The 23,727-nt window shown below is 38.9% G+C and overlaps 1 protein-coding gene and 1 long non-coding RNA gene across 9 annotated transcripts in view; one reads left to right on the top strand and one right to left on the bottom strand.

Moving 5' to 3' along the window:
* ACSL3 (acyl-CoA synthetase long chain family member 3) overlaps positions 1 to 23,727 on the top strand; it is a 109,048-nt gene that overhangs the window by 45,073 nt on the left and 40,248 nt on the right. For all 6 annotated transcript variants that reach the window (XM_077826943.1, XM_077826944.1, XM_077826946.1 and 3 more), the window contains 2 exons: positions 2,196 to 2,621; positions 16,842 to 17,019. In XM_077826943.1, the coding sequence (XP_077683069.1) occupies positions 2,271 to 2,621; positions 16,842 to 17,019 (529 nt within the window). In that variant the 5' untranslated portion in view covers positions 2,196 to 2,270. The remainder of the gene's footprint in view (positions 1 to 2,195; positions 2,622 to 16,841; positions 17,020 to 23,727) is intronic.
* Positions 1 to 23,727, bottom strand: part of LOC144270464 (uncharacterized) — a 31,104-nt gene that overhangs the window by 5,438 nt on the left and 1,939 nt on the right. For all 3 annotated transcript variants that reach the window (XR_013347159.1, XR_013347160.1, XR_013347161.1), the window contains exons 2-4: positions 21,166 to 21,239; positions 19,189 to 19,274; positions 17,793 to 18,329 (exon numbers count right to left, since the gene is read on the bottom strand). This is a non-coding gene — a long non-coding RNA (uncharacterized LOC144270464). The remainder of the gene's footprint in view (positions 1 to 17,792; positions 18,330 to 19,188; positions 19,275 to 21,165; positions 21,240 to 23,727) is intronic.

The following is a 23,727-nucleotide window of genomic DNA, read 5'->3' as shown; positions in this document are numbered from 1 at the left end:
GGGATCCGGCGGAACCCCTTATACTGCGCCATACAGATGCCACTTCAGGGGGCGCCAGAGCTGGTCCCCTACAGATACAGATTCTGGCACGGTTGCGTGTGGCGAGCACACACACCTAATATGGAACGGACATCAGCAACACATCTTGAAGAACACCAGTTATGGAAAAGGTAACTGTCTTTTCTTGGAGGCATCAACATACAAGTTCCTCCACTTTGATAGTGAAGGAATATACTCCTGCATAATTTAATCTTGTTAATGCCATAAGATAATGGATAACTTGTGCTAGGAAAAATAACATTTTTCATTAGGTTTTCAAAACATAAATGAGCATAATGAGCAACTAGCAAAGAAAGCTGACTTGTCCTAACTTGGACTACCTCTTCTGTGGCAACCTCACCACCTTTTGAGTTTGAGTTATAAACATTATTTAGAGAACACTATTTAGAGAGAATTATCTTATCGATGTAAAATAAATAAATAAATCTGTATATATGCACGCTTATTTTTTTGTTTGTACATGATAAATCAGCCCTGCAAAACAGTGCTTCAGAAATCTTAGGGCCAGAAGTTTTTCCCTCAGTAGGATTTCACTTTTGGTACTTGTATGTAAAGAGGCCATACTTGTACCAAAGAGTGCATTTTTACTATAAACATAACCATCCCGTAATGACACTTAGTGACATGGAAGCATGACAGAGGAATTAAGATTCTAATCATATCACTATGGACCAAGAGTTAAATACTGCCCTTGTTGAAGTCAATGGTGCCTAAATTTCAATCAATAAAATCCCCATGGTTCCTAAATCTCTGCCAGAGGGTACGCATACAGATACCAAGAGTGTGTGACACTTGAACACCTAGCTCATGCCAGAACTCCAGCATGATCTTCAAAGTAGGCATTGCCCTGGCTATCTCTACAGCAGGGCCTGACTCGGTAGGAGTTTTTGGAAGCCACCGACTGGATCAGGCCTTTCAAAAAATGGTTGTCTTTATTACGTTTAGCTCAGTTGTTAAAGCATTCACCCAGGACGTGGAAGACCAGGGGTCAAATTCCCCCCTCCCTTCTCCCTGTTGTGGAGCAGGGGCTTCAGCTTGGTACCCAACACCATAGGTCAACACCCTACCCCTTGGATCATTCTTACTATCTGGTCCAATGGCTATTTTATTATTCAGACAAAGTGGAATAGCTTCAAACAGGAGACAAAGAAAGAGACACCCCATAACGCTGTATTTAGGGCACTCACTTGCAATGTAGGATACCCAGGTAAAAGTCCCTGCCCCACATCAGGCAGAAAGGAGATTTGAACACATATCCTTAGTGAGTGCCCCACCTTCTGGGCTAAAGGTCATAAGGAGGCCAACACCTCTTCAGTTTTTTTCAAGAAAAGGCTTAGGCACCTAACTCCAGGAGAAGGTTCAGAGCTGTGAATTCCAAGTGGAAATAGGCACCATTGTGTTATTATGGGATGGTTATGTTTATAGTAAAAATGCACTTTTTGCATACAAGTACCAAAAGTGAAATCCTTTAGGCCATGTAATGCCTTCATGTAGAGGAAGCAATATAGTTCCACTGCATGCACTGTGCCTGCCATACAGTGGAATTGCATAGTTTCCTGTGTAGTCTGGAATAGAGCTCTGCAATGGCCCAATTCAAGGTACTATGTAGGGTTTTATAGGGACTTGGCCAACATACTAATTTGATGGATTTACTGATGACTATGTGAGGAGCAATGGGTGTTACTACTTTTCTCATAGGCTCTTAAGTAGGTTGATAGTTCAAAGGAGTTGAAGATTACAGGTTAATGTCTAAGCACAGAATCTTATGATATTCTGATGTGATTGGGTAGCGTGTCCTCAGTTTTTGTGGGTGCATCTATTTGAAAATTGGAACTGGAAATTTGTTTAAATCCAGATATTGTGTTGAAAAATAAGATTTTTAGTGTGCCTAGATTTCTGCATAATTGCCAGATAAATCAAAATAAATACTGCAAGTCATAGATTGGAAGAGAAGAATTGTTATCCCCACTCCTGGTCCCTTGTGAGATGCTTGATCTTTGTACAAAGGGACTAGGATTTTACCCTAAACTCTTAAATGCATAAATTGACCTACTACTTTGGTAACTCTTAATCAGAAAATGGGAAATACATATTTTTTAAAAGGACTGCAAACAGACTTTTTCTTTCTCTTTCAGGTCTTCGCTGATCTACATGTAATCAACAAATTTGTCAAACTCCCGTGTGATCTACAACCTTCACAAGCAGACAAAATGAAGCTAACGCATACTATCAATCCTGTTCTTCTGCAGTTAATAAACTTCATAATATTGGTGTACACGTTTATAACATACGTTCCATGGTACATACTATCTGGCTCAAGACAGACCTTAGCAAAATCAAAACAAATTAAAGCTAAACCTGTGACAAACAAACCTGGTAGTTCATACAGGTCTGTTAACAGTTTGCATTGCTTAGCTTCCGTTTTATATCCTGGATGTGACACACTCGACAAAGCTTTCAAGTATGCTAAAACTAAATTTAAGGACAAAAAACTCTTAGGAACACGTGAAGTCTTGAAAGAGGAAGATGAAATCCAGCCCTCTGGAAGAGTTTTTAAAAAGGTAAGTTATTTTGTTGTCTGCCTTAACTTCTTTTTTTTAAACCAGTAAAGACTACTCTCCATTGTAACACTAACTAGAGTGATACAGACTGAAAAACTAGGTTTCTTTCTGAAATTAAGTAGCCATGGCAAAGGTTATAATTCCCTCTTTCATTAATCCCTGTTTAAGACAAATCTAAAATCTCTTTTTTGCATTCTTTAGATATCCTCATTTATGGTTTCAGTGAAACAGGAAATAGTGATGGTGAAATTATTGTGCAAGATTGTTCTCTGATTTTTTGGGGAATGTACTGCTTGTTAAAAATCTAGAGGTGGAGGAGGAAATAGGTTTAAGTTTTCTATTGTGACATTTTTAGTCAGTGAAAAACCTTACTCCTGTTTCTCTAAACTTTTGTAGACAACATATAATATGAAAAAACAAACTAGTATGTGCCTTTCTAATAAACTGAATTGTAAATGAAGGGTCCAGTTATGCACCAGACATGCAGGACTTTAATGGGAGTTTTGTTTGCACAAGGACTTCCAATTTGGTATCACAGATCATAATTGCATAGTCTTGTTTGATTGGTTTTTGGTGCAGTCACCTTAAAGGTGAACTACAGATTTAAAAAAAAAATATATAAATCATTCCAATAGTACATTTTGAACAACTCAAATACTATATAGGGATTATTTCAGTACAGTAGCCTTTTCTGTAGTTTTGTAACTTCAGGCCTCCCTTGATGATTGACTCTTGCTTTTTGTAAGCTCCTAAGAAACATGCCACTGCATTAGGGGATAAGTCAAGTAATATTTTCTCCATTTTTTTTTCACATTATTTAACTCTATAATAGCATGATTTTGAGATTGTATTATGAGGACTTGCATATATGTACATGAAATCTGCATGCTCCAATGCAGTTCATGGCAGATGTAGTATCCTCAGTCAAGTGTGTGCTGACCAGGAACCAGTAGAGGGCAGTATTGTGCACTCTAGGACTTCCAGAAAGGGTTGCCATCTTCCCAATAAAAAGACTAATTTTGGTGACGATAATCTTTTTGTGGGGAACCTGCTTTACTTTGAACGTTAACAAGGATTTTTTAACCACGCACATGTGGCTTTTTATTTATAAAAACATAAAACGTGGTTAAAATAATAAAATACCCATAAAATAAAATAGTAAACAAGAGTTAACATATGTTCTGTTTTAAATTGTCTTACAGAGGGGCTCTAATTTATGGGGAACCTTTTCCACAGCTCTGGAGATAATGCCCTGGTAAAAGGGAAATACTATACAGAAACATTTGCTTTCATAAGGAGTATAATCTATCTTGATGCACCGTTCCCAACTTTGTTGGGCTGTAAAGTAAGCACAAGAGCAAGTTAATGTTTCATGCAAACTGGGCCTGCCTCTGAGTACAGATTAACATTTTGGCCACAAGTAGTCTTTGTGGGTTTGTTTTCTAAGCATAATTAATGCCATAAAGGTTAAGCATTAGGAAGCTTTAGACTATTCTGTTATGCAAGTAAGTGTCTTGGAAGTAGTGGAAAGCTGAAAAATGTGTAGAAATTGACCTACTTATTTTTCTTGCTCTCTAAATCTTCAATCAGGAAATTTTAACGAAACTTGAGATAACAGTTCTTTTTGATTGCCACACTTGATGCTGTGCCGTTTTGTTCCATGGGGTGGCACTGCTGCATAAGATTGTTTTTAGAATTTCTTAGCATTTTCATTTTATGTTAAGAAATGCTGTATTTTCTTTAAAATGCAATATAAAATGTTGAGCAAACAAATCAGACTGTAAAAGTTTTACAAGGTACTTCGCACATTTTTCTAGTAAGACTCCTGTTGAAATCACTGAGAGTTTTGACAATGAGTTTCATCAGGAAGGATAGCAGGAATTGGCTCGTACATTTTTTGAAATGGGACTTTGGTCTAATTTTGGTCTCTGAAGTCAATAGTAATACTTCCAGTAGCTTCTGCTGTAATTCCCTGCAACTCTGCTGTAAAGAACAGATTCTAAAAATTGTTTGAAGACTAACATGCATCTGCCAGACATATTACAACAAATCTATATGTAATGTCTTTATAGAAGTCTTATTTTTCAACTAATTGATCTAAAGTCATAAAGCCCATCCCCTAGAACAGTGGTTCTCACACTTTTGTACTGGTGACCCCTTTCACATATCAAACCTCTGAGTGTTTCTCACCTCCCATAAATGAAAAACACTTTAAAATATATTTAACACCATTATAAATGCTGGAGGCAATGTGGGGTTTGGGGTGGAGGCTGACAGCTTGCAAACGTCCCCCCTGTGTAATAACCTCGTGACCACCTGAAGGGTCCTGACTCCTAGTTTGAGAACCCCTGCACTAGAGCATATTAACTAATACTTTAGTTGAATAACTAACTGTCATTGGTCTTTTTGCTAGTTTTCCTATTTAAAATCATTCTGTATCCTCTAGTTCTCTTTGTAAAGGCAGCTTGTCACTGTTCAGAGCAAACGTTTGAACATTTACATAATTTGTAACTTTTATTTATATGGTGTACTCATAAATCTTAAATTACTTACAAAGCGTAGTAATTATTATTGCCAGTTGGGAAGCGGAGTACAAACTGGTGAGAAATGACTTGCTTTGGATCACTCAATAAGTCAGTGGCAGAGCTAGGCATAGAATCCAGGTCTCCTGAAAGCCAGTCAAAGCCCTGTCCACTGGACTATGCTCTCTCCTTGAAGAGGCATTTCACTTGTGCGAATGTCAGTAAGTTGAGTTAGATCCTCTTTAAAAAGTAAAAAGTTATGCTTCTGATTTTCGGAAGAACCGAGTAGCCATGGTTCCATTTGAAGTCACTGGGAACTGCAAGTGCTCAACATCTCTGAAAATCAGGCCCGACGTTAATTTGCTGTTTATTGTGAAGTGGATTGATGTCACTGATAGCACATGAAATTACTGATTATTAAACTAATACTGAGATAAAAGGATACTAAACAGAAAATCAATTTGTTTGAAAGATTTGTATATTCTGCAGTTGAGAATAATACCCAAGAGTACTATAAGTGAATGCAGTTAGAAAAAATACAGTTTTTCCCTTTTTTGTTTTTCATTTGACAGTACTAAATCTGTATTTAGTTTTCTAGTTCCCTTGAGTCGTGGGACAGGTGTTTTTCTTTCTTGATGAAAATACCTTTTAAACATCAACAAGAGAACCGGCAAACTTTTTCCCTTCCCCACCCCAAGGATTTTTTTCAAAAGGCCGGGATGTGCTAATCTTGAAAATAGATGACAATTTAGCTGGAAGCCTAATTTAATTGGAAAAATTCAGTGAATTTAGGTTGTGAAGAGGACATTTAGGATTGGTTTTCTTCATCTTGTATGCTTTTGTGTTTGAAAAAATAAATTGACAAATTTGAAGTAGAACAAAATGGGAAGGTTAGTTCTGTAAATTGGACCACATATTCATGAGATTATAAACCAGGCATAAAATTCTGGCCTCATTGAACTTAATCACAAAACTCATGTTGATTTTAATGGAACAAGGATTTCACCCCAGAAATTTATTTTCCGTAGATCTTAAATGTTCCATTAGTGAGGGAAAGACATGGGAGAATATGTGATGGCATGTAAAAATATAAAGGTTTTTTCAATATCAAATGGCCTCACCTGCTTATCAGTGGTAAAGGGAACTATGCAGATCATCTAAAACAAGTGCTGACAAACTTTTATACCTCAATACACCACCGTGTACTCTTTTTATGCCACAGAAATACTGTTTTACAAATGTATTATAGAATTTTAAAAATTTATATTCGGATAAATTTGTTTCCATCCACCTCCAGACACAGGCTCCCTTAGCTACCATGAGTCTGTCTTCAGAAAGTCAAAAATATTAAGCAGATTAACATAACTTCTGTAGAGGTAAAAATGTTGTGATTTTTAAGGCCCATTGTCTCAGGGACCTTCCGGGACTAGACATAGATGCAGGATCATGTTCTAAGTTTGTGAGGCCAGTCCATCTGGTTGATCTAATATTGAGTAACATGCTTCAAAAGCAATAGTAATAGATTAAATCTTCTATTATTTGCCTGCTGTTTTAGTCTCTCCAAAGTAAAGGAAAACATGCAGAAGAGAATTTATTGCAAGATTTGGAATAAAAATGTAACGGTAGGATCTTCAAACCCACCCAGTGTTGGTCAGGCTCTGTTGCCATTAAAGTTAATGGTAAAAATCCCCTTGACTTCAGTGAGAATAGAGCTTGGCAAATTCTGAGCACTTTTTTTGAAAATTTTACTTCACGCAAAAGAACAAATAGGTAAGCATATACAGTTATGGGAAATACTACCTGTCAGTGTTCCTGGCTGGAAGACCTGCAATTTGTGCGCTAGGCACTCTCTAGGGGTGACTTAGGTTTGAAATGATCTCATACTCTAGAAGGAGAATGTAGAAAAATCCTAGAGGTGCTCCTTGTTTGTGGGTCACTGGCTTCCATATGAAATTTGCTCAGCTTACAAGAGAACAGTGTGTTTCCAGTTTCTAGTCCTGCAAACAACCTGGATTCTGAAAGTCAAACTAAGTTCTTTCCTTTTCATGCATAATCAATAAAGCCATTGCAGCCCAGATTTTGCCATCAGTTACAGGTGTCACCACACTAGCTTTTAGAATGGGGTTTCACAGGTATAACTCCATAGGTTTTTATTTTAACAAGTAATTCAAGAGTTTTTTCATATGTTGGTAAATTGTATGTGTGCGCGCGAGCGTGTGTGTGCTTTTTGAAGAAGGAACTGGCTTCAGATGAAATTGTTTTAACGCTGGCAATAAATGCTTGTGAAGACCGAAGGAATTTTTTTTGTAAACAATTTGAAAGCAGTGTCCAACTTTTTAAAATCAGAGAAATACAAATTAACTTATTGTTCATAACAGGGTTCTTGCTTGCATCTTCCAACCTCTGTACATCTAGGTGCCAGTCCTGCAACTGACTTTTTACAGGCAGACCTGTTGGCCTTAGTGGAACTCTGTACAGATGAAGGGACTCTACTTTTGCAGAGCCATTTGCAAGCTCAGGACCATTTTTATTAAAAGGCTTAAAGTCTCTTTTTGAGAATTGCCATGAAGTTGCATTTTTGCTCTAGCTTTCAAAAGCTACATTCAAGTGTTTTGGCAGAGTGTTTTAGGAACTTTATTGTACCATTGTCTGTCCATGTGGTTTATGAGTAGAACTCAGTCCTTCTCAAAACTGTGAGCCAGGTACATAATGACACTATGACTGTTTACACCGTCTGAGGATCTGGCCCTTGTGCATTTAAAGTTAAGAGGAAATAAACATATGGGTTTTATGTATATACATTTTGTGTTTTAATATTAGTATAAATATGATGTGGCCCTTTTTATAGTGGTTAGGTGATTTTCAAGTTTGGGAAAATCTCTTAATTCGCCTTTGTGCCTCAATTTCCCTATCTTTAAAATTGCTTTGAGATCTGCAGATGAAAAAGGCTATACAAGAGCTTAGTATTACTAATGAACAACTGAAAACAGCTGTTTTGTATTTATATATTTTCTAGTATCTCTGAACATGTCAATTATGTAGTAGATTAAGGAGACCTGGTTGACATAATTTATTTAGATTTCCAAAAGGGCTTTGTCAAAGTCCTGCACAAGAGGTTACTAAAGAAGCTAAGTTGTCATGAGTAAAAGGCAAAGTATTGTCATGGATCAAAAATTGGCTAGGAGATAGAAAGCCAAGAGTATAGGTAAATGATCAGTTTTCATCATGGCAATAGGTTAGTGGAGTGTTTCAATGTTCTGTACTAGGTCCAAAGTTTAATATGTTAATGATTTGGAAAGGGGGATGAGTAGTGGGATAGCAGTATTTGAAGATGACACAGTTATTTAGATTAGACAGGTTCAGAGAGGGCTTTGAGGAACTGCAGAGGACTCTAACCAGGCTAGATGACTGGGCAACACAATGGCAAATAAAGTTCAACATGCAAAGTAAGGTACACATTGAAGTGGGGAAAAATTAAACTCGTACATCTTACAAGGTGCTAATTTAACTGTATCAACTCAGGAAAGGAATCTGGGTGTTATTTTGGAGGGTTCAACTAAGACCTTAGCTCATTGTGCAGCTGCAGTCATGAAAGCAATCTACATGTTACCGTAATTCATAGATTCCAAGGCCAGAAGGGACCATTGTGATAATTTATTCTGACCACCTGTATAAAACAGGCCATCGAACTTCCCCAAAATAATTCCTAGAGCCTACCTTTTAGAAAAAAAGAAAAGGAGTACTTGTGGCACCTTAGAGACTAGCCAATTTATTTGAGCATAAGCTTTCGTGAGCTACAGCTCACTTCATCGGAAAGCTTATGCTCAGATAAATTGGCTAGTCTCTAAGGTGCCACAAGTACTCCTTTTCTTTTTGCAAATACAGACTAACACAGCTGCTATTCTGATACCTTTTAGACAAACATCCAGTCTTGATTTAGAGATCACCAGTGATGGAGAATCTACTTTGACCCTTGGTAAATTGTTCCAGTGGTTAATTATGCTAACAGTTATAAATTTACTTCTTATTTCCAATCTGAATTTATCTAGCTTCAGCTACCAGCTATTGGATCTTATTATACCTTTCTCTGCTAGATTAAAGAGCCCATTATTATTTGTTCCCCATGTAGATACTTATATACTTTAATCAAGTAACCCCTTAAACTTCTCTTTGTTAAGCGAAATAGATTGAGGTCTTTGAGTCTGATCTATAAGGGATGTTTTCTAATACTTGTATTCATTTTTGTGGCTTTTCTGTGAACCCCTCCAATTTATCAACATCCTTCTTGAATTGTGGGCACCAGAACTGGACACAGTAATCCGGCAGCAATTGTACAGTGCCAAATACAGAGATTAAAATAACCTCTCTTCTCCTACTTGAGATTCCCCTGTTGGTGCATCCCAGGATCGCATTAGTTCTTTTGGCCTCATCGTCACTCTGGGGGCTCATTTTCAGCTGATTATCCATCACAACCCCAAAATCTTTTTTAGAGTCACTGCCTCTCAGGATAGAGTCTCCCATCCTGAAAGTATGGCCTGCATTCTTTGTTCCTAGTTGTATGCATTAACATTTAGCCATATTAAAACTCATATTGTTTAGTTGCTCCCAGTTTACCAAGCAATCCAGATTGCTCTGAACCAGTAATGTGTCCTCTTCGTTATTTACTACTACCCCAATTTTTATGTCTTCTGCAAACGTTATCGGTGGTGGATTTTATGTTTTCTCCCAGATAATTGTTAAAAATGTTAAATAGCATAGGACCAAGAACTGATACACACCTACTGGACCCTACTGGGTACACACCCACTCAAACAGTTTCCATTTACAGTTGCCTTTTGAGACCTATCAGTTAGCCAGTTTTTAATCCATTTAATGTATGTTAATTTTATATCATTCTAGTTTTTTAATTCTAACTATTTAAAATGTTGTGTGGTATCAAGTAAAATGCCTTACAGAAGTCTTAGTATATTATATCAACGCTATTACGTTTATTAACCAGATTTGTAATCTCATTTTAAAAAAAAAAGATAGTTTGACAGGATCTATTTTCCATAAACCCAGATTGATTTGCAATTACACTATCCTCCTTTAATTCTTTAATAATCGAGTCTCATATTAGCCATACCATTATCTTGCCCAGAATTGATGTAGAGGCGGACAGGCCTATAATTACGTGGATCATCCTGTTTTCCCTTTTTTTAAAATTGGCACAACATTAGCTTTTATCCAGTCTTCTGGAACTTATCCAGTGCACCAAGACTAATTGAAAATCATCATTAACGATCCTGCGAAATCCTCAGCCAGCTCTTGTAAAACTCTTGGATGCAAGTTATCTGGATGTACTGATTTAAAAATCTTCACCTAAGTAGTTGCTATTTAACATCCTCCTGAGATTACAGTCAAATGGAAAAAGTGTTATCGTATAGTGAGACTGTCTCATCTGTTTTTTTCCCCAAACACAGAAAAGAAATAATTATTGAATACTTCTGCCTTTTATGCATTATTATTGATAATCCTGTCTTTTCCATCTAGTAATAGACCAATACCATTGTCAGGATTCTTTTTGTTCCTAATATATTTTAAAAACTCCTTATTTTTCCTTAATTCTGCTGGTCCTAGATTTCTCCTTATGTCCCTTTGCTTCCCTTAACTATTTTCTGTAGTTCCTCATTTCTGATTTATATTCGTTACAATCATTTGTTATATATTATTTATAGCTATTTTCACTTGCCTCTAAACTAGGTTGTTTTTTAACCTGGACTTTGTTCTTTCTCGATTGTGGCTTTTGGGGCATCTATTGAGGCGTTCTTAAATGGTTCCCAATTATCATTCACATTTTTCTGATTAAATGCTTCCTCTCAGCTGATTTTGCTCAAATTTGTTTTCAGCTTGGTGATATTGGTACTATTAAAGCAACAAGTATATGTATTACTGGTCTGAACGTTATTCCGCTTGCACATTGTAAATGTGATCAAGTCGTGATTAGGTACCTAAGCTACCATTAATTTTTAGTTCTGTGATCAGTTCCTCTTTATCAGTTAAGACAAGGTCTAAAAAAGAATTTCCCTGTGTTGGCTGTGAAACTTTTTTGAGTTAGGAAATCATCATCTATAATGATATTGTGCAGCTGTGTTCATGAAAGTAAACTAGATGTTAGGATGCATAAAGAATGAGATGGAGAATAATATAGAAAATATTTTAATTCCATTATAAGCAGTGGTGTTTGCCTTATCTAAAATATTGCATGGAGTATTGGTCACTTCATTTCAAACAGGATATTCCAGAATTAGAATAGAATGTTTGGCTGTTCATAAAAAGGTGACGAGACTGATTAGGGTAATGAAAAAACTCTCATAAGAAAAGAGAGTAAAAAGATTAGAATTGGAAGACTAATGAGAGGTGACGTGGTAGAAGTATGTAGAATAATGAATAATATAGAAAAGGTAGCTCAGGAGCTTCTGTTCTCCCCATCTCATAACACGAACAGGGGGACGTGCATTGAAATTAAAAAATGGGAAATTAAAAACTACTAGTAAAAGGAAACACAATTTTCACACCATGTGGGACTGTAGAACTCACTGCCACATGATGTTATTGAGGCCAAAACCTTAGCATGATTCAAAGAAAGACTGGAGATTTATATGAATAACAAAAATATCTGAAGTTGTAATAGTTAATGCTAACATAAATTTTGGAAGAGAGAGTAAACCTCATTCTTCAGGGTTTAAACTGATCTCTAACTACACCTCTACCCCGATATAATGCGGTCCTTGGGAGCCAAAAAATCTTACAGCATTATAGGTGAAACCGCGTTATATCGAACTTGCTTTGGCCTCAAGCACTTCCGTTATTAATAGTCACTTCCTGCCCCCTGACTGACCCCTCAGAACCCCCAACGCATCCAATCCCCTCCCCCCGGCTCCCTGTCCCCTGACTGCCCCGACCCCTATCCACACCCCCCGCCCAACAGGCCCCCCCAGGACTCCCACGCTCTATCCAACGCCCCCGTCCCCTGATCGTCCCACCCCCAGAACCTCTGAAACATCCAGTCCCCCCACTCCTTGTCCCTGATCGCTCCCCGAGACCCTCTGCCCCTTATCCAACCCCCCGGCCTGGCACCCTTAACACACCACTCAGAGCAGCATTGTTGGAGCCAGACATGCTGACGCGCTGATCCTCCGGAGTGCGCAGCCCCGCCCCCCCCAGAGCGCTGCTTTACCACGTTATATCTGAATTCGTGTTCTATCGGGGTAGAGGTGTATTAGGAAAAGACCTTATGTGGAGGGCAGATTAGCCTGCTTATGCCTATTGTGGGGTTTCTTGCACCTTTCCTCGGAAGCATCTGGTACTGACCACTGTCAGAAACAAGACATTGGATGAGAATGAGACGGACTATAGGTCTGATCCAGTTCCTGGATAGGCAATTCCTATGTTTTGGATATATGCGTGGTGCTTCTTCTATCTGAGAGTGTATATCTATATATAAAAAACTGCATTTGGATTTATAGCAATGAATGTGGGGAAGCAAGAGTTGGTTTTGCGTACTTGGCTTTTTTTTTATTATTCATTTTTATTTTTTAAAACAAAACAATAATGTTGGGGAAAAAACAATATTCTAATGTTTGTAGGGTGATATTTTCAAAAGTGCTCAGACTTGGCTTAGCCCAGTTGACTTTAGTGAGAGTAGAGTTGGTCCAAGGCTGAGCACTTTTAAAAAATCCCACTCCTAATATATTAAATGTCTGGACAAATATGTAGAGAGGCAAGGTGGGTGAGGTAATAACTTTTATTCTGTTGGTACCTTTTCCAGACCTGAAGAATAGCTCTGTGTAACTTGAAAGCTTGTCTATCACACCAACAGTTGGTCCAATAAAAGATATTGCCTTACCCACCTTGTCTCTCTAGTATCCTGGGAGCAGACTGGCTACAACAACACTGCATGGACAAATATGTGAAAGAGATTTGTCCAAGAACCACTAAATGATTATTTTTTAATGTTTTAAAACATTTCCAAATATTTAGTATTTGTATATGACATTTTTTCTGTTTAACTAAAAGTATGAACATGTATATTAATTTTCATAATCAGTATAATTTTAGCAGTTAATTTGCTGTTTAGATAAATTAAAAAATCAGAGGCACTAGAGGGCAGTATTTATTTTTTGTTTTCCACTCTTAAGGTTGACTGCTTCCTCAGGAGACCTTTAAGCACTGCCGCGATACCTAGTATTTCTGACAATGTTTGGGTATAAATGTCTGATAAAAGAGAGATTCTTATATTACTTTTGGCCTCGTAGAGCCTATAAACACCTGTATGCATACTTTACTTATGAGTAGTCCCCATAGGGACTGCTAAAGTGTGTAAAGTTAAGCATGTACGTAAGCGTTCAAAGGATTGGGATCTTTATATGGTAAACAGGTTATTAAGTTTGGCACTAAGTGCTATACAGTGGAAAGTACCTGTGTAAACATTCACACTTTGTTTTTGTACTCTTTGTGGATTAAGAACCAAAGTTATTGTAAATTGTTTTTAAAATCAGTAAACCCTTTTCTTAACAAGGACTAAATTAAAATGCAAACTAACCCATCATAATTTTAAAAATCCATTATAGGCATTACCTTACAAAGGTTCTGAATCAGTGATTTCCAATGTGTCTTATTTTTTTTTTTCTGAACTATCATTTCACCCTACCCCATTTAATAAAAATACTGAAGCAGTGCAAGGGGAATTCTAAAAATATTTTTCAAAATTCTAAAATACTCTTTTGATAGGTAAATATCTATACGTTATTTTTTGTATGCCTTGAGGAAAAATCGCCTTAGTAATCTGAGTAGTGTTAACTGGTGGGGGGGGGAAGAAAAAGGGGGGTCATGATGCTGAAAAAGACATAGAGTTTTCTCCAAATGTGTAAAGAACAACCTCTTATAATATAAATTGATCTTCTAACTCCAGCTGCTGAACTGAGGCAGTTTAGGTAGGAGTGTAAACATGAGGTCAGGCAATTGGAAGGGAAATGGATTTGGAATTAGGGTACTTGGAGGTAGGGGTGACAGAACCGGAAGGGCAATGGAAATATTTTGTGGACTCTGTCCGTACATAAAGCTGCGGAGATGAGAATGGGATTAGGAGGGGCTGCTGCAGTACCCAGGATTGGGTCAAGGAGCAGGTAGGAACCACTGGGATTGTCCTTCCCAGCCTGGAGCAAGTGGCCTCTGTGCTGCTGAGTCTCTAACTCTCCTTGCGCCCCCTTGCACCCTTTCCTGTCACTCTCCCCCCCCATTCACAGCTGTCTTCTGCCACTCTATTTGGAAGCCTGGAGGGGGGTAAGGAGGCTTTGGTTCATATCCTCAGAAAATGTGTGCTTGGGAAGGCAGGAAGAAGTAGCATACAGATGGTGGCAGGACATTAGCATGTTATGGAAAGAGGAACAAACAAGGATGTAGGGGACCGTGGGATTTGGGGTAAGGAAAATGAGTTCAGGGAATCAAGGAAGCATATGTGTACGTGCAGGGAGATTAAGGATCTATCTACACGGCAATCAGATGGTGTGGTTTCAGTTCATGTATATGTACCAAAGCTAGCTTTGATATAACTAGCTGAGGTACCATTTGTGAAGCCACAACAGCATGTGCTGTTACCCAGTGTTCCAGGCAGGCTTGTACAACCTGTGCTGGGGTGTATGCTGCTGCATCTTCAGTACCTGAGACAGCTAATAGAGGTAAAATTTCCTTTGTTAATAAAAGCTCTTCCCAGCTCCCCAAACACACCTGTATCATTGCTAAGCTCTGGTGAAGGAAAGCACGGGTTTAGTCATAAGATCTGCTAAAGCAGGACTCCCCTTGTTCAGATGTCGTAAGCCAAATTAGTTTAAATATAACATGTAAACAAAAATCTGTGTTGAAGGGTTAAAGTTGAAATTCCATTGCTTATTTTAGGGATCTCTTATCAGACCTCTAGTAATTTGATGTTTTGACCTTCACATGTATTTCTGCAAATTGTATTGGCAGGTAATGTTAAGTTTGAGTGGATGACATAAATCACACGGGGAGGTAGTGATAAATATTACATGGCAGTAGGCCCCTGCTTGGATCCCTTAGTATAATAGGCTGAGAATAGAGTTTGGTGGTGGTGATCTTAAGTGGGTCCTGCTGCTCATTGCTCCAGGTGACTTTATATCTAGAGCTGGCAGTGAAACTGATTTCCAGGTCTGCAAAGAATGCTCAGTCTTTTGGAAATTTTTTCATCCCAAAACAGGATGAAAATCCAAAAATTTAAATTTTTTTACAGACCAGCTAAATGCACAATATTTTGTTTCAAAAACACAGAGACAGCCGGAATATTTCAGTGTTTCCAATATTTCAGTGTGACCAAATAGATTTATTTTGCCACTAGAATAAGCCATCGGCTCCTGGGCTCCCTGACTTTGTGCCAACCAGTCAGGTGATCTGCTGGGAGTTTGGGAGCCAGGGCTGCCAGGCTCCTGACTCCTTGGTTGCCCATTTTTTGTTGAGGGAGTTCTTTCTTTATGAATAACTCCAGTACCTGCCTCTAATATTTTGTTCACAGCTTTGTCAAAAAGCATCAGCTAAATGAAGTTAACTAGAGTTAGGTCAGTTTCACAGCTGCTATTTAATGGGGGGGGGGATAGTCATGAAACTGACAACCATCATGTCCATTTCAGTCAGCTTTCTGAGCTCCCAAGCTCTGTGGCTTTGCAGTAACCTGGGTTTCCTAGGCCAAGGCTGGGGAGCCCAGACTTCTCAGCCAAATGGCTGCTGTGGAACTGGGGAGCCTAGATTTCCCAGAAGCCCTCAAGATAGGCTGCTGAGGTGCTGGGAAGGGTGGGTTGGCAGGTGGGTGAACTGGTAGGAAACCAGTAAAGCAAAAAGAGTATTAGAGAGAATTTTTTACTACTAAGCTTTTATCCTTTTCTTAGCATGGAATAAACTTTTAAATACTTAAGGGTTAATTACTGTGGTGTTTAGCATGGCCTCAGAAGACCTCAAATACTGTTCTTCCCAAGTGTGGGAGCAGAAACAAAAACTGTGATATCTATTAGGAGATGTCACAGTCCTTGTGAATTGTGGGCCCAAACTGTGTGCCAGTTCTCTGGGGTGGTAGTGGGCAAATGTTTTGGGAGGGACGGTAGAGTAGGAGAGGATGTCTTAGCATTTTGAACTACATCTGTATTAGGGGGTAGCCGTGTTAGTCTGTATCCACAAAAACAACAACGAGTCCAGTGGCACCTAAAGACTAACAGATTTATTTGAGCATAAGCTTTCATGGGTAAAAACCCACTTCTTCAGATGCATGGAGTGAAAATTTGAAGTGAGTTTTTACCCACGTAAGCTTATGCTCAAATAAATTTGTTAGTCTTTAAGGTGCCACCAGACTCCTTGTTACATCTGTATTGTGCTGCTTTGTACATGGGGTTGTGGTCCCAGTATACCACACCCATCCTACAGCCAATTTCTGGTCCCTCAACAATCACGTAATTTTCTTGTACAAAGCCATTTAACTTGGACTTCGACGGACAAAACGTGGAACTTCCACAATGTTGGCAAACTTTGATAATATTTTTAGACTTATATTGTTCATATTCTCACATGGGTTAAGGCATAATAAAGATCTTCGCTGAAGCTCGGGGACCTACCCTTTTCTAAATTACATTTACATAAATTTATATTACTTTATTAGGTCATCCTTGGAAAATACACTTGGCTCTCATATGATGAAGTCTACATTAAAGCTACTAATTTTGGAAATGGCTTAGCAATATTGGGGCAGCAACCGAAGACTAACATTGCCATCTTCTGTGAGACTAGAGCAGAATGGATGATCGTTGCACAGGCCTGCTTTATGTGCAATTACCAACGTAAGTACTTTTCTTCACTGACCCTATATTTTTAATATCTTTTGGTATCATGACAATCTGAAAATTCAAATTGATCTTGAGGTCACTTCATGTATTAGAAGTTTTATTATTTTTATATATTCTATAAAATAAAATATTTTAATCTCAAATGAAAAGTATCTATGATGCTAAGCTAAGTCTGTCCAATTCTGTTCTGGTGTGTAACATTACAAATCTCTAGATGCAGAAACCTGTGTGTTCTATCAAGCCTCAATCCCCAATTGTTGTAGAGTCTCAATAAATACATAAAAGTTAAGTAAGTATATCTTCCTCAGACCAGTTTGTGCCCTGCTTACAATCTTCAATTTTTTTTGCTGTCAAATCGGTGCAGGTTGCTGTAGTTCCTTTACAATAAAATAAATAAAAAACCGTATAAGAATTAATTGAATTAAGTGAGTCAGATGTATATCTACACTTTTATATGGTTTAGATTTCAGATTGGACACTTGCTATGTTTTGCATTACAAGATGACTTTTTCACTGTTATAAACTTGATTTGAATAAGGATTTATATTTATTTTATTATATCAGACCAACAGTGTATATCAGTGTATCTGAGATTACCTAGTTTTCTTTCAACCTTATATGTTATCACTTCACTGTCATGAATTGACCTGTCAAATTAAGGCCTAGTCTACCCCAGGGGGCAGGGGAGGGCGAGCTAAATTGGTTTAAGTTACGGAACTTCAGCTACGAAAATAGCATACTTGAAGTCGACGTACTTAGTTACTTACCGTGGCGTCTTCGCTGCGGCAGGTCGGCTATTGATACTCCCCCATCAACTCTCCTATGCGTCTCGCTCCGGTGGAGTACCGGAGTTGACGGGAGAGCGCTCGGCGGTCAATTTATCGCATCTTCACTAGATGCGATAAATTCGACCCCTGCTGGATCGATCGCTCTGGAGGTAAGTGTAGACATGCCCTAAGTTTTCTGATTTAAGTAAAGTTAACTAGATTTAAATCACTTGCACTTTAATTAGCTACATTGTTCTGGTTAGGACTAATAATGTTAGTTGAGGAACCCGTTTTGGTTGGCCATGTAGGTCTCCTAAACCTCATTTATCTGTCTTAATTCTCTCGTCTTCCTCTTTTCTTCTCCTACTGCATTTATATTCCCGCTGATCTCTTGCATTTCCGTTCACCACTTTTCTTCAATCTGCTGAAGAAAATGGCTGTTCTTCCTCAAGTGATCACATTGGTCCAGCCATTTCTTGAGATGAATTTTTCACACACTCAAGACTAGTTAGTAAAAGCAGCATTCGAAAAATCCATCTAAGTGAAAACAAAAGAGAAACTAAATAAATAGTAAAAATGTTGATTCTGTTTGGAGATCTGTACACACTCTAGCATTTGCAGAAGGTCTGTATTTGCACCGAAACTCTACACCAGAGACCCTGGAATAGGGACCAGCTGTTTCAGAGCCAAGACAATGTCAGAAGCTGTCAGGAGTCATTGCAGCCTCCTTGCTTACATTTCACATTTAATAGAGTGGTAATATAGGCTTTATGGCACTGTATTTAAATGTTTTCTTAATTCTTTAAGGATGTCTATTAGTCACTTACGATGTCCAGCAAACAGTGGTTAGCTTCATTTGAAGGACTGTGATAACATTTGTTAGGATGCATGCATTGTTTAGGGGAAATTGTAAGTAGACTGTTTTATTTGATGTGTAGGAGGAGACTTTCTAAGTCTCTAAGGTGCCACAACTACTCCTTTTTCTTAAGGCACTATTATGAACTGAGCACCTATGTCTCCTTTTTGCCTTTTCACAATATTCCTCCACAATATTCCTGTTCTGTTGCCTATTTCACTGCAATAGTTGTTATAAGGTGAGCCTCTTGAGTGAAGGTGTAATGCTGGACTCAGAATCTTTCATTTGGGAGACCTTATCCAGAAGAGATCAGATGCTGGAAGAGCCCAAGAACACACTGAGAAATCTGTGTTAGTGATTATGCATGTTTTACTGGCCCCAGCGGGATGAAATCCAGGCTCTATTGAACACACAGCAAGGTATTGCAGATTCCCTGCCGTGATGGGCTTTTCTGGACAGCTCTGGTCAGGGAGCCCCATTTTCTCTTCCTACCTGAGCTGTACATGTAACAGATACATCCAGCCTTGGCTGGTGGCTCACCTGAGTCCAACTGTTCGATTAGCAGGAAGAGGCCAGACTTGGTGTATTGGAATAAAGGGCAGTTAAGGGCCGTACAATCTCTCCATCTGCAAGGCAAAGAAAGCATCCTAGCAAATCACCTGACCCACAAGTACTATGCTTATGATGAGTGGTCTTGGAAAGATGCTATAATCAAGTCCGTATTTCAGAAACAGAGGAATCCCCAAATAGATTTATTTTGCCACTAGACACAACACTCTCTTCAGTTCTCTAGATTCTTGTGTCAGTATTCACAATGTCATCTCTCTTATGCTTCTAGTCCTCAGTGTTATCAGGAAGATAAAAGCAAGAAAGAACCCATGTGACTTTTTCAGATCCACAGCTGAAATAGCAAATATAGTTCACAGACTTGTTGTCTATGAAAACAACTCCTCCCTCCCCCCCCCCCCCCCTTTGTGCCATCCCATCCCCAGTCTTGTATGTTTGGATTATCATCTCTTTGAGACACAGTCCCTTCATCCCTAAATATCTGTACAGTGCCTAACGCAATGGGGTCCTGATCTTAGTTGAGATCTGTAGGCACTATTATAATAAAAATTATAACAATACACCTCTACCCTGATATAACGCAAGCTGACATAACACGAATTCGGATATAACCCGGTAAAGCAGCGCTCTTGGGGGCAGGGCTGCGCGCTCCAGCGGGTCAGCGTATCTGGCTTGACACACCGCTCTGAGTGGCTTGTTAAGGGTGCTCGGCCAGGGCGATGGATAAGGGGCAGAGGGTCTTGGGGGAGTGGTCAGGGGACAGGGAGCAGTGGGGGTTGGATGGTTCGGAGGTTCTGGGAGTGGGGCAGTCAGGGGACGGGGGTGTTGGATAAGGCGTGGGAGTCCCAGGGGGCTGCGGTGTGGATAGGGCATGGGGCAGTCAGGGAGCAGGGGGGTTGGGTCGGGGGTGGGGTTCTGGGGGTGATTAAGAACGGGGGAGTCTACGGAGGGGACGGTCAGGGGACAAGGAGCAGGGGGGCTTATATAGGGGGTGGGGTCTTGGGAGGGGTGGTTGGGGCGGGGGTCTCTGGAGGGAGTAGTCGGGACAAGGAGCAGGGCAGGGTTGGATGGGTCGGGGGTTCTGAGGGGTCAGTCAGGGTGTGGGAAGTGACTTAACGGAAATGCTCAAGGCCAAAGCAAGTTCGATATAACGCGGTTTCACCTATAACGCGGTAAGATTTTTTTTTTGGCTCCCAAGGACCGTGTTCTATTGGGGTAGAGGTGTATTAGCTAAAATTGGGCAACTAAATTGATTTATCTGATATTTTTATCAGTCTTTTTTTGCTTTTAAGGTTTGAGTCTACACAGTCTAGGGAAGCAATCCTGTAATCTTTAAATATCCCTATTGTTAGCCCCCCCCCCCCCCAGATGTTCTGGTTTAACTTGGATTTAAACTTGGAGAGTGGTCAGTTTGGATGAGCTATTACCAGCAGGAGAGTGAGTTTATGTGTGTATGGGGGTGGGTTTTTGGAGGGGGGTGAGGGAGTGAGAGAACCTGGATTTGTGCAGGAAATGGCCCAACTTGATTATTATGCACATTGTGTAAAGAGTTGTCACTTTGGATGGGCAATCACCAGCAGGAGAGTGAATTTGTGTGGGGGGGTGGAGGGTGAGAAAACCTGGATTTGTGCTGGAAATGGCCTAACCTGATGATCACTTTAGATAAGCTATTACCAGCAGGTCAGTGGGGTGGGAGGAGGTATTGCTTCATATTCTCTGTGTATATATAAAGTCTGCTGCAGTTTCCACGGTATGCATCCGATGAAGTGAGCTGTAGCTCACGAAAGCTCATGCTCAAATAAATTGGTTAGTCTCTAAGGTGCCACAAGTACTCCTTTTCTTTTTGCGAATACAGACTAACACGGCTGTTACTCTGAAACCTAACAATAAATATGTCTGTTAGATAATCTGCCAAGGATAGGCAATTCTCAAATGAGCAGGGTTACTCACCTCTAATTGGAGACCTCAGAATATGTTACCTGTGCAGATCCATCCTCTTCCACTTCTGTGGAATCCATTATTTTCTGAATGAACACCCAAGGGAATAAGATACAGATGCACAGATCATTTATTTTATCCTTGGAAATGAAATAGATTTACAAATTTTAAGAAGTCTTAAAAAATTCTAACATAGTGAAATGTCCCAATGCATGGTGTAGAGTGGTGTGTGGAGTTATTTTATTTGGCCTAATGTTTTAAATTCTCTCATTGAGACGTGCTTCAGCTCACTGTCTGACATATTATTTAGTGTCTAAGCAGAATGTGATCTTGTGTGAACTTGGCTGACTTTTTTGTTGGCAGATGATAGTATCATGCACTGTTCACGTAGTCAGAAGAGAATGAATTATATTTTAACTAACTTTAGCAATATGGTAAATGATTCACTTATTGTGCTGCTGCTAAATTATACATATGAGTATTAGTATTTTCCCAATTTGCAGATATGGAAAGGAAGACTTATTCCTTCAGTACTGCACCATACACTTGGAATGTAAAATATGATATCTTTTATGGTACAGTATGAACAAAATATATGCTAGTGATACAAGCTTTATACTCATTGATAGTCCATAAAAACATTCTATCCATCAGCAGACTTACTCCTGTATTTTGGTGTATTTTATATATTTCATGAATGGCACAAATCTAAGATGATTTGATAATTAGAAAAATCCTACATATTCAGTTTTTTATACTTACCTTTTATTTCGAGACCTGTAAATTGTTTAAAGCTTCAAAGAAGTTGTGTGTATGTGTGAGAGTGATTTACATGACTAGTTTAAATTGGTAATGTAGAAGTTGCATTGAACTTTTCCCTCTTTCAAAATCTATTCATGTACAAAACCTCTTACCCACCCACTGGGAACAACTGAAAGACCTGAGTCAGTGTTAAATAACACCACAAAAACATAAGGTCATGTATTATGTTTTCCCTAATAGCCTCCGAATACATTGATAATCTGAGGTTGGACGTCTCAGGGTTTTTTTTCTAGGATGGATTTGACTCCCTCACAGAAGTCTTTTTCATGAAAAATATACTTTGTCTGTTTGACACATAGTAGGGAGTGAATGAGTCTAGTCTTAATGTGTGAAATCTTGGCCACATGGAAATCAATGAAAAAAATTCCCATTGACTTCAATGGGGTGAGGATTTCACCTCATATCAGCTGACAAATTTAGTGCTTGGAAGTTTGTTTTTGTTTTCTGACTTTCCTTGGATCAGTACCAAAATCAAATATACAAATAGAAGTTAAATTTCAGACTTAATAATATTATATATGTAATGCAGTCTCAGATGTGCCTGAGAAAGTGTTAGATACCTTTGCTGAGTAGTGATGACTTTGCAGATCAGCATTGGTGATAGTGGCAAGCAGCTGTCATAGCTCGCTTTTTCTTTTTCTCCATGACGTCAGTGCACCATCTTGTAAACTATATAAACCTCTCAGCCTAGTCAGCTCTGTCACATAACTAATTTGTTTTTCACTTGTTTGCTTTGTAGGTGAATAATTATATAAATTATTATTCGAGAGATTATACTTTTCTTTCCAAGTACTTTGGAGTTTCAGTACGCTAGCTGGCTCGGGGAAACTAAATTTTTGCTAAGTTGTTTGTATAACAGGGGTCACTGGACTAAGTGGAGAGAGCTCGTGGGAACTAGAGGCACTCTTCTGTCCTTTTCTCCCACCAAATTAAAGAAAACAATGTGCATGTGCATTTGCCCTGCAACAGTTCCAAACTATGATAGACTGTTTTAACAAGGAAAAAAAATAAAGGTTGATGATTAACTTTTTTGATGAAAAGAAACTGGCTGCTTTTGCCTTTTTCTTAGTATACCATAGTGAGTTGTTAGTTCCAGGAATTACATATCCACCGATAGGCTAAGACTTTTTCTTTGGTGGTATTGGGACCTAACTTTACTAAAATAAAGCTAATGTAATAATATCATTAAACTGTAACGGGTTTTTCCTCCAGTTAAAAATTTCAGCAAACTAAATCCAGATAAAAGCCCAAGTGAAATTTAAAAATATCTGATTCTGATAATGGCACAAACCTTCTGTGCTTTAACTTGCCATTGTAATAAATGATTGTGTCAAAGGTGAAAAGAATTAGTGATCTTGCAACTTGTTCCAGGAGGTGAACTGCACTAAACTTTCTTCACTACTCAGTTGGGATTCCATTTTGGAAAAGTAAAGTTAGCTTTGTTTTTAGACGTATACTGTAAATTCCTCCTCCCCCCCCCCTTCCCTTTAAATGGTTCTTTCTGCCCCTTTCTCCTCTTCTGTTGTGATAAATGAGAGAGGGGATAGCTCCCTTTTGGAGACTCCCAGCCAGCCAGTTGGCTATGGAATCCCTCTTGGTGGTGGTTCTCTATTTGCTTTACCTGTAAAAGCTTAAGCCCACAGGTAAAAGGAAAGGAGTGGGCACCTGACCAAGAGAGTCAATGGGAGGGCTAGAACTTCTTAAAATTGGGAAAAAAACGTTCCCTTTGTCTGTGTGTTGTGGTTCTCCGGG

Source organism: Eretmochelys imbricata, chromosome 9 (genome assembly GCF_965152235.1).
Source record: "Eretmochelys imbricata isolate rEreImb1 chromosome 9, rEreImb1.hap1, whole genome shotgun sequence".
Taxonomy (NCBI): domain Eukaryota; kingdom Metazoa; phylum Chordata; order Testudines; family Cheloniidae; genus Eretmochelys; species Eretmochelys imbricata.
The sequence above is the reverse complement of the archived record's forward strand: the minus strand, read 5'-3'. Positions and strand labels throughout refer to the sequence as shown.